This window comes from Dromaius novaehollandiae, chromosome 11 (genome assembly GCF_036370855.1).
Source record: "Dromaius novaehollandiae isolate bDroNov1 chromosome 11, bDroNov1.hap1, whole genome shotgun sequence".
In the NCBI taxonomy this organism is placed as follows: Eukaryota; Metazoa; Chordata; class Aves; order Casuariiformes; family Dromaiidae; genus Dromaius; species Dromaius novaehollandiae.
In genome coordinates this window covers 4,930,485-4,941,767 of record NC_088108.1, presented here as the reverse complement: position 1 = coordinate 4,941,767, position 11,283 = coordinate 4,930,485, and the positions used below count along the sequence as shown (strand labels likewise).

At 48.4% G+C, this 11,283-nt stretch overlaps 1 protein-coding gene across 6 annotated transcripts in view; it reads left to right on the top strand.

Annotated features, from left to right (window-relative positions):
• NEXMIF (neurite extension and migration factor) overlaps nt 1–5,390 on the top strand; it is a 172,829-nt gene extending 167,439 nt beyond the window's left edge. For 2 of the 6 annotated variants that reach the window (XM_064518106.1, XM_064518105.1), the window contains exon 5: nt 129–5,390. In XM_064518106.1, coding sequence (XP_064374176.1) covers nt 129–315 — 187 coding nt within the window. In that variant the 3' untranslated portion in view covers nt 316–5,390. The remainder of the gene's footprint in view (nt 1–128) is intronic. The other 4 variants (XR_010390995.1, XR_010390994.1, XR_010390993.1 and 1 more) reach the window with 4 other exon arrangements.
• The last annotated feature ends 5,893 nt before the right edge of the window (nt 5,391–11,283 follow it).

Below are 11,283 nucleotides of genomic sequence, written 5' to 3'. Positions count from 1 at the left end.
TGCTGTTTATCTCCTAACCTGCATCATAAAGCTTCATCTACTCTCTCCGAGTTTCGAGCGTATGATCCTGGCGTGGTGACTCCACACGAGCTAACTAAGATGGCATAAAATGTTTGGTTTTTCTGCAGGGAATCAGACTACATTCTTCTTAAAGCAGAAACAACAGTTTTGGTTTTACCTGTATTTGAAGAAGAGACTCCCTTTTCTAGAAAGACGTTTGATGTTTGTTTCTCTTTTTTTGCTTTGGTTTTTTCCGTTCGTTTGTTCGTTCGTTTGTTCCTTTCGAAATATGCCTTGTGGTATGTTGACATGTAAGTGCTGAAATGAAGAGTTTGCAATTGTGGGATTTTATTCTTTGGAAGCGAACCTAATCTGGTATTCTCTGTGAAAGACTGTTTTAAAAGTCATACTGTTGTACAGTAGTTTATGCACTATTACCCACAACAACAACAAAAAAATTGTGCCAAACTATGAACAAGTGACTGTATTGTATATATTTTTACTTCTCTATCGACATTGGGTTGTGAGTGTTTTCTGCAGCTATGCCTTTTGATTTTACGATAAACATTCCAGTTATTCCGTACTAACCATCCCCTTCGAGAGCACCTGTAACGCACCATGAAAACAATATCATTCACTGATACAACTTACCAAAAGTTCTATGGACATGACTAAAAGTGTGCCAAATTTACTTACCTCATTTCATGGATTCACCCTGTGGTTTAAAGCTCATAAAGGAAAAAAAAAAGAGAAAAAGAAAAAAAAACGGGGAAAAAAAACCAGAAAAAAGGAACTTTGAAACGGATGCTGGGAAACTGTAATGGCCTCTCTTTAAAATCATGAGCAGAAAAACATAATGGTGAAATTTTGAGTTTCGTTATAGGAGAGAGTTGAAGTGTTGGAGGAATTCAGAAAATCACTCCAGGTAAGTTTGACGGGAACTCCAGTGTCTGCACCTAGAGACTACAGAACAGCTGCTTTTCAAGTGTCTGTTTTCTTAAAGCAAAACCTGTAGCTGAAGATCATTTGAAATGCAAAGTTACATTGCTAATTCTTTGTATCTCAGTTTTATATATTTTATAATAACCTGGGATAAATTCTAAAATAGTTCTAAAAACGAAGCTAATGTTTCATACATTTATTGCTATTTACTTTTATTTTAAGTAGTTTCCTAAATATTTTGGATGCAGAGCCTGTCAGAAGCGCTCTCACGTCATAGCTTTGGTGTTTCCTAAATGTCTAACCTTCCGATGCCAATATAGTTTGAAATTTTGGAAGCAGAATCATTAGTTTTAAATACAACTCTGAACCTTTGCGTTGATTGAGTACATAATATAAGAAAAAAAAAAAGGAACTATTTGTGATCTCACCAATCAGGGCCAGATCATACATGACTGGACTTTATTGAGACAGCATTAAGTACTGAATGCTAAATGTATTATCAAAAGGCCTTATTTGTAACCCTACTCACCACCCCCTCGCCCGCTGCGAAAATCACAGAAACAAACAAAAAAAAATCATGGTTTTTCCTTGTGCAACGGAGAGCCTGTGCGTTTTGCTGCTGATTTATTATGAAACCTCGATATGCAAGAGACCTGCTAACGGGGAGCTGTTGGGAGCCGAGGGTTGTAAGGCTAGGAGACATTTATGCAATAGGAAAGGATGAGGAAGAGGAGCCTTAATAACAGTCCGGTCGAACGCTTTCTCACTGTAGTTGTGAGCCCGGCAGCGGCGTTTCGCTGGGGACAGAGCCCGCCTTGGCTTTCCCTACGAGCAGGAAACGTTAGGGCAACATCAGAAGTGGTTAAGACACTCGTTTTAAGTTAATTTAGCAAAAAAGCAGATTGTTTCTAATTGAACACTTGGAAGTGAAGTGGAGTTGCAAAGTGGTGATTTGGAATCAAAATGTTTTCAGCTTTCGCAAGTACTCAAACCTCGGGGTAGAGCTCGCGCGCCTTCCCGCACGCCGCAGCAGCGCAGTAGGGACGTTGCGGTTTAGCTAACGGGCGACCTGCTTCGCGGCAGCTCTGCAGACCGTCCTCGTGGTTTGCTCGTCCAAAACGCAGAGTTGCTTCCACTTCGGCACGCCGAAGGGGCGAGGAGGCCGCTGGCTGCGGTTTTGGGCGTTTGGGCTGCTGCTCCGACGGAGACGGCTCCGGTGCAGAGCTAGGAAAGGGCGGTCTGCCCCTTTTTGGCCCAGAGGCGTCCCTGGAAAGCACAGTCCTCCTGGCCTGCACTGCGTCGTTTGTGCTGAGCGGGACAACTCGTAATAAAGTACGTTGTACTGAAACAGATAGCAATAGTTATTGCATTTGAGAAATGTGCAATAGGGCATGAATATAAGACATAAAACGTATCGACTATTTTATTATATGTTGAAAATCCATGAATACCCAACTACCAGATGTTTCAGGACGGTGTTAATCACAGATACCAGCTGCCTTGATGCACTCTCCTTCGGTCCTCCTGTTGCTCCCGTTTCTCTGCCATCTTTGGCTGTCATCCCGCTTCCTCCCCCAAATCCCTGCCCGCGGTGGGCTGCGAGTGCCCAGGTCCCTCGCGGTGCACCGCTGGGCCTTCTTTGCGTCTGACAAAGTTATCCCGCTGCGAATTTGCTCCGAAACCTGGTTACCAAAACAGTAATTTCTGAAATTGCCTTGAGCCAAACGCTTGTCCTCCTCCCTTCTAATTTTGATCGTCGCTTGTCTATCGCTACCTCAAGAGTTTCATCGCTTTCCTGCTTTCCCTCATTCTTTGCCATATAAACACGTTTTTTTCCCATGTATTTGGTTGAATTTCAGTCTTTAGCGGCGCTGCGCTCGGTTAAGGGAGGGCCCGTCGGTAGGCTCCCGTCCATCCTCAGCCAGGCGCTGCCTTCGGCCTCGCTTCGCACCCGGAGATGGCCCCGGGCTCCCATCGCCCTTTCCCGTCTCCAGACGCATCCTCTTCTCCAACCCCGGTACGCTCCCAGCCTCCTCTCTCATCTTTTAGTTGGGCTTCTGGCTATTTGGGGAGATTAGTTCAAGCCACGAAAAGACGTTTATTCTGCAATGTCTCTTAAAATCCCTCTTCTACTTCATTGCATTCAACTCCCGCTGTAGAGGTGTTTCCCGGTTCTCTGTGTGAAGGGGCCTGTAGAAACGGCGTAGTGTTTCTGGCCTCTGAAGCTGCGCCGTGCTGGCGCGTTCCCGTTTCGGTGAGTTACACTCGTCAGCTAAATTAGAAAGCGAGTCGCCGGTCGAAAAGGCGCCGTCGCAAACAGGGCCGAGCTGCCGGGAGCCAGCCCACCCCCAGGCCGTAGCTTTGCAGGAGGTCCTTGCATGGAGAGGTTTTGTAGATAGGAAAACACCAGGGACAGGGGATCCGAGTAAAGAGTAGAAACAAGTCTGTCAGGTTTACATTTTGGCTTTTTTTTTTTTTTTTTAAAGCATGAGAAATTTTTGGAAGGCAGGTCAAGAATAATGAAGTAGAGACCAGATTCAGCGAGGTGTTTTGCGAGGGGGAAGCCCGCGCGGCGGCGGGGGGCTTTCCCGTGCCAGCGGCTTCGGTATCCTGCTGAGCCGAGGTCTGCACAGGGAGAAGGAGCTGAGGCTGGGTCCAGCCCGGTGGTGGTGGTGGCGGCTTTGGGAAACAAGTGCTGCGCGGCTTATTTTTTTTTAAAAAAAAAATCGAGATCGCTGTTATTTTTTGGCATTACAGCTCAAATCAACCAAGAACCAAAAGAAACATGTTTGAAGCGTTTTAATCTTATGCCTGCTGGGCCACCTTCTTCTTTCTCTGAGGTCCCAATCTAGCAAAGCACTTCAGCAGGGGCTTGGTAGGAAGCGCGTGCTGCAGCGTACCTGGGTTCTTGCCTGCTTAAGTGCTTTCCTGGATCGCGTAAGTCAAGAGAAAAAAGAAGACGTCCTTTGGAGTCAGGGTGAGGAGAAGAGGACCAGGCGCGTGGACTTCAGCTGGTGCAGGAGCAGGCCCTTGCTCTTACTTTCTCAACTCGGTGTGTTGGACTGTGCCTATGCAGCTCCCGGGAAGCGCAGGGGAGGTTGCATGGTTCAAGCCGCTGACATCTATTTGAGAATGTGCCTCTTTAGCTCTTCAGCGTGTAAAATAATGCAAAAAAACCACTAATAATAATAATAATAATAATGAAGCAAAGTACAATGTCTGTGGTAGAAGCAAGGCTTTTCAAATCCGTTTCTCAGGTAAACAAGTGACACTAATGACAGTGGAGTAACAGCCATCTAAGGGAATTTGGATCTGAAGCGAGGAGGATGCCCTCCGTCTCGCAGGCTGCTCGGGTTGCTAGACACGTTTACTGAGCCTTTGAACACTTGGTGCGAAAGGAGACAAGGAACACCAGTTGCATTCACTGCTGCCCTTCAATAGATAGGGAAAAAACAAAAAACAAAAAAAAGAAGTACGTTTCAAAAGCACAAAGGGAAGACTCTAAAATAAACCGAACCGAAACAAAAAAAACCAACGCGAGATACCAGTTAAACTCCTTTTGTCTTTTACTCCCAGTGGGAAGCAGGGTAGGAATCTAAGGAGATGCTCTGGCTCGTTGCCTGCAGCGCCGGCTGCGGCCCCTTCGACTGCTGCCTACAGAGATTTGAATGTACCGCTCCTTCCGTTGACTTCCAGAGGCACCTCTTTGCTAAGTCGCTACTGTTTTATGGTGCTAAAGGAAACTTTTATCCCCCCTCGAGCATCTAAGGAATACAAAATGGCCCTTTTTATGAATGTAACATATCCATTTCTGTTTAACATTTTACACTGCAATTTTAACATGTTTGGAAATTATTTGCCTTTTTTCTTTTAGAATAAGCTTTATAAATATTCTGTAGAGTCAATTGAAGTATAATTCTTAAGGATCACTCTAAGACGCCTACAAAATCTTGTATATTTTTAAGTGTGCCAATTTGTAAAATATTTTGTAAGTGTATATTTTTCTTAGAAAAGTGCTGTGAAGTGTTTGTATGTGTGAGGTTTCCCTTTTTTTGCACCTTCGGGTGTTAATAAAAGGATGTATACTTAAAAGTTTCTGGTTTTAAAAACCAAAATACAAAGAAAAAAATTAAACTTTTGTTGGGAATTTTGTAATAAAAAGAAATGTTGTGAAAGAGTGTAGTGATATTGTGTAAAGGAAACTGGAAAATTTGTGAGCGCTTTGCTGTTTTATAGATCCTCTTGTAAATTATTCTTGTAATATTTTTGGTTTTGTTGTTCTTGTTGCAAAGGTTTTAAATATTTGTGACTGACTCTGTATGGTGAAAACGTCATATTGTTAACTTGCTGAGTTTTGTTATATTGTTTATGGAATAAATAAAAAAAAACATTAAAAATCTCATTTTAAGATCTGTATGAAGAAGACATTAAAACTGCCGTTTATTGACTCTTAGGAATTGTTTCTTTCAACGAGTCATCGCGCTGGGATGAAAGCGGAGGAGGCTCCTCCCGCCCTGCCCCGCACGCGCGGCGGCTCCGGCCCTGACCGGCCGTTCGGCAGCACCGCGAGGCCCCTCGGGGCTGAGGCGGGGGAGGCCGGTGGGGGGAACTGGGGAAGTTTTCCGGGGGCAGCAGCGGAGGGGCCGGGGCCGGCGGCCAGGAGAGCTGCAGCGAAGGACTCCGTCACCCAGACGCCCTGCGGTCACCCCAGCGCTGCGTCAGCGTGCAGCGCGGACGGCTGTCGCCCAGCGCGTGGTGGCCCAGGACAGGCCAGGACGGGCGGTTTGGGGCGCGCGGCCCTGTTTGGCCGCGTGTCCCCTCGGGTGGATACGGGCCACCGCCGCGGGCCGGTCGGTCCCCTCTCCCAGGCGGCGACCCCGAGCGTGGCGTGACTGCGGCCGTGGCCACGGCCAGGCGCTGGGAGCGCACGCGGAAAACCCAGGCACTGGCTCTCCGCGTTAGTTAGTTACTGCGGTCCTGGGCAAAGCCGCGGATACACACACACACTGATCGGCTGAGGTACCTGTAACTCGTGCCCGGGTGCCCTCCGCGCCTGGAAGAAGGCAGAGAAGCGGCAGCTGCCCTTTGCAATGTGTCCGGGCTGGCAAGGCAGAGAAATACCGTAGGTCACCCAGGCACCGAGCCGAAGTTTAGCAAAACCGGCAAAATAACACCATCTAAAACACAGCAATGAGGAGCATTTTGGTCTGGTTTGCCGCACAAGGCGCGGGTCAACGCGCCAAAGCAAAGCAATTGCAGCTCCGTATGATAACGTCTAATGAATCCTCTCAATTTTCAATAAACTCCCCTCTTCTCCTGTTGTTTGCGTAGGGATGTTGTATGAAAACTGTGGCTTTGGCAGAAGTGTTGGCGAGCAAGTTCAAGTAATTCGGGTTCCAAAGCACCTTTGTGGCCCAGCTGTTTTAATGCTTTGCTTCTAAAATCCCAGCAGAGAGTTACGGTGTGCAGATTCCTCTGAAGTTTGAGCAGGATAAATGCAGCCACCTCTGCTACAGCTTTTTAAAGGCAAAGGCTTTACCATGGCAGCGCTCCTTGAAGGGGATAAATTCCCCTGCAAAAATAAAAGGTAAGATACAGTGAAAATTACCCTATAAAACGAGGCACCTGTTAAATGTGCAAAGCCTCCACCTTTTACCCAAATAAAACACATTTAATGGAACAGCAGAGGCTTCGTATACCTGAGCAATGCTGCAGAAAAGGAGCCACTGAAGCGGTTTTGTGCCTGTCTAACACACCAACATTACATGCACAGAGCTCTTATTAAAACACACATAACTTCTGGATGAGCCACCATCAATCTGCATGCAAGGCCCAGTGACTTCTTCTTGCAAATGAAAGCAGAAGCAGATAATTAGGACGTAATTTAATACCCCAGGTGTGTAAATCTTGCTAACAAGGGCTGATGTCTCTGCCCGGTGAAGGGTGGCCAAGGGATGTCCCAGGCATTGCTCCCCAAACCTGGAGGTTTCTCTGTGTGTGTCTTGTTTCTGGTGACTCAAGCAGGTGCTGAAGCAGCCAGGTGGTTCTGCGCTCGAGGCCGTGCCGGCGGGCGTGCGGGACAGAGGCACGAGAGCTGCGCCAGGGTTTCCACCAGGCATCCAGGACCTCCGGGGCGTTTTGAGTAAGGGCACTGAGTCACTCGGACGGACTGATTTATAGCCCGGGAGCCTGTCGGGCTTCCTCCCCCCTGGGCTGCATCTTGGTGCTATCCGAGCCGCACCGCATTGCCATGCTTGCAGGACCCAGCAGTGTCTCTGCTGTCGGAGCTGCTGCCGAGGGTTAGCAGCTCGGCTGCTAAACTCCCCACGGTCTGGAAACTGGGTCTCTGGGGCTTGTGGAGGGAGAGGAGACTTCCCGTTTTGTCTAAACCAAATTCGCTTGTGGCTGTTTTTACCTGATCAGCACAGAAACAGGAGAAACTGAGCTGTTACCATTACAATTTTTCTTGTTACATTGCCAGAGCTTGGAAGCGCTTTTATTTCAAAAGGCAGCATCCTCCTGGGTCAACGTGATGTTACCCCGGGCGTTCGCTGGTCGTGGTTAACGAATGTTCAGGCGCTTCAGAAAGCTGTTTCTCAGCGATGCCCATGGGAAAGGCGAGGGGTGCCTGTGCGGTTCGTTAAGGGCTGAGCCCCGGGGGGATTGAATTGGGGAAGGCCCCACCTGGGAGCCTCAGCAGTAATTCAGCTGGAGCTCGGCGCTCAACGGCTCGGCACCAAGTCGCCTGGGGGGGGGGGGGGTCTGGAAATGCCGGGCCCACTGGCGAGGTGTGAACCATGAAGCTGGTGCTTCTGGGTGGAGGCAGGTGAAGTCCCCACCAAAGTCCTCTGATGCTTTGGGGCATCTTGGTCTTATCTTAAGCTGGGTAGTAAGCACGCGATGGCAGAGGGACTTGTCCCCAGACCTCCGGCACCTCGGGTGGCGACTGACCTCCTCGCAAGCTGCCTTGGACCCTGCCGATGCCATCGGCGCCACGAGCCACCAGCAGCAATGAAGAACTGCGAGTCAGACCGCTCTCGCCCGTGCCGTGAAGCTGCGCCAGAGCTGCTGCGCCGCGTCGTTGTGCGTTCGTTTCCACGCGCGGAGAGATGGGGCTCGCTAATTAAAGCTTCCCCGGCCCCGCGCCGGCCGCTGACCCGCTCGGTCTCGTTAGCCGCAGTGAGGTAGCGCAGCGTGGGAATATTCACATCAGATCAGACGGTGCTGAAGTGTTTGCAGGCTTGAGGCCTCTAGAGGGTGTCAGATGATGACTTTCAATCTCTGGGTTTTTTTTCCTTCTTCTTGCAAAAAAAGTAAATACAAAAAACTGGGAAACTGCTTTTTGTCCGGCACCCAGAAGTGCTTCTCTTAGATATTTTTGTATCTTAGAAATGACGGTGTTGCCGGGAACAATAAATCAGGAGGCCTCTTGCACGGCTGCGCGCGGGTCGCCGGGCTGCACAGACCCTTTAACCAGCAATACGCAGTGCGAACACGGCCGTCGGTGTGCCGGTGCCGGCGAGGAGGCAGCGCGCGGCTGCGTGTCGTCCCTGCTCAGTCGTAGCCGGCGCGCGGGCACGGCCTCATGCCGCACGCGGCGGCTATCGGACCATCTGAAGCAGAAGCTGTTGTTAGGCTTGATAAACTGTCGTGCTACGCGTTTACTCTGTATTAAATGCGTTAGATTTCCCAGTGCTGCCCACTGCAGCGATCATTTTCCAGGTGGATTTGGGGAGTTCTGGTGGAAACCAGTTCTGGTGGACCCCAGAAGTCGCTCGGCTTTCCTTGCCGGAGCCGGAGTCGCTGCGTGCACAGCCCGGGACTGGCACAGCTCGTCACGGTCTCTAGTCCGTCAGCATCATGTGCAAATCGTTTTCTATACATCATAAAATTGCAGGACAAACCATCAGAACGGGCTGCGTGTGGTTCGTGTTGGTAAATACACACCGGCTTCCCCAGTGAAGTTGCTGCTTTTTTGCAGGGTTACACCTATCGCCGCTTTTGCTTCGCAATTAAACATATTTTGTATTGTAGCAAAGGCACTGGTTCAATAAAGCACTTAAACACACACTTTATCTTAAGCATGTTAGAGATTATATCCCTCTTTAGCAAAGCATTTAAGTATGTGCTTAATTTAAGGATTTAATTAAGGATTTTAATTGTAGACTTCAGCATGTGCTTACCTGCTTGGCTGAGTATGGGTGAGATTACTATGTGCTGAAGATTTCCACATAAAGCAGATGACTAATTCTTTCTGAATTAAGATGCCATATTTTTCTCACACAATGCTGTAAAAATATAAATAGGAAAAAGGCCAGAGACAGTTAGCTTGATTCCTCTAGCTGAAAACAGTATCCACAACAAATCAGAGTTGATTAAAATCTAACATAATTAGTTTTAACCTTTAAAGTGGCTTTGCAGATCAACAGAACAGGGCACCTTAAAAATGAGTCTCAAGCTCATGAGCTTTAATTACGAGAACTATTTAGGCGTTTTCTCTTTCTCATTTGGGATAGAGACCTTGAAATGTAAATGGCCAGTTCATCCATCCGCCAAGTAACGGGCTGTGGTGCCGTTTCGCTAACCGTTAGTTTCCTAGGCTGATTTCTGAAGGAAACAGGGCTTCTGCAATTGCATCATCAGGCTGCCTTTTGGGCTGTCTCCACGACTTTTGAGCTCCTTGATAAAGCTCACCCCAGTCGGGTGAAGGGATGCCAAAAATGTCAAGCTCCAACAGGTTTCCCGGAGGCAAGTGCCTGGCTTGCTGTTCCCCTAACCACGTCCTCTGTCGCTGCGGCATGTTCTCCGTAACGGGGACAGTCACGACGGCGGCGGGCTTTTGAATATGGATGCCCACCTTGTTGTGGGACCGAAACTTCAGCTCTGCTTTTCCGAAATTGCTGATTGCTTCTGACGCGCCGACGCTCGCGAGCTAACACATGCTCAGAGCACATATGGGCCTGCAACCTCACCGAAATTATTTGCTATGACATTTGTTTTATTGCGAGCCTGGGAAGTGTGTGTGATTTAAATACAAAATAGTGACACCATTAAGAACTAGCGGAGCCATCGTGCTTTCCTGCAAAACGGAGCAAAATGCCACGTCGTCTCATTGCCTTCTTGTTTGTTCAGGTTTTTCTCATTTTACTATCTCTAGTTAAAGTTACATAGTAAATGAAGTGAGGGGAGATGCGGTAGCTGTCTACAAGTATTTGGAAGAGATAAACACTTGCAAATGTGAGAAAAGGAGCTGAGCTCAGAACGACTGGAGGAAATTAAGGAAAAGGAAAGAGTCTAAAAACCCAGCAATGCGAGAAATGTATTTTATCAATGTTTGGTGGTGCTCCTCACCAGAGCATTTCCCAAAACAGTGAGACCTGCTACCTCTGTAGGTCGTTGGGCTCCTCAGGTGTAAAGGATTAATTGGGATAGTCAGATTCTTCCTTTTCTCTTTTGGCTTCACTGTGTTTTGAGCTGAAAAACCTTCATTTCTCCCATTTAGTTGAATCCCCACCCATAATTCTCAACACTCTTTTACCACCTAAAAACTCATTTCTCAAACACTCCCCTCCTTCTGCCTGTACTTCTGTCTCTGCAAAGCATCTTGCTGACTTCTTCCAAGAGAAAAGGAACAACATATGTGGTTTTCCTCCTTCCCTTGGCTTGCCTTGCCTTCCCCTTTCCTGCGCGCAGCTCTCCTTTTCCCTGATATAAATGTGAACGCTTCTTGTCTGCTGTCCTCCACTAACCTTTCATGAGCTTGTGCATCCTGTGCCACCCCTGAGCATCCTCCTGACCACCTTTATTCCCCAGAAGACACCACCCAGGTCCCATGCCGCTAGCCCAGCCTTGCTGTGTCTCACTGAACCTGCTGTTTGCTGTCACAGTTTGATGTTTCTCCTCCTTGATTTTGCTCTAGAGCCTCTCCAGTGCAGCTCCCGGCCTGTGCTCCGCTGCAGTGGTCCGCTCCCAGCTCCTGGATAACTCTCTCTTCCAAGCCAAAACGTGGATAGTCCACTTGGGCCTGCCGGATGTGTTTAAGACTGCCAGCTGGTCTTCTCCTTTGAAGTCAGCTTCACCCTTGGCTTCCATGCCAGGATCTTTTCTTGGTTTACTCTTCTTCTCTAACCACGTTTTTAGCAGGCCTGCTGGCGGGCTGTTGTCCCTCCTCCTCCACCATCCTCCATGCCCGTTTTCTTTGATTTTCCAAATGAGCAGCCCGGTGCTTTCTCCCAGAGCGGCTGTCGAGCCTGGGAGGAGTTTGCTAGGACTGTCCATCTGATTCGCCTCAGACAGGTCTCACGTGAGATCATGCCTTTGCTCAGGCGGCTGCTGAAAGCT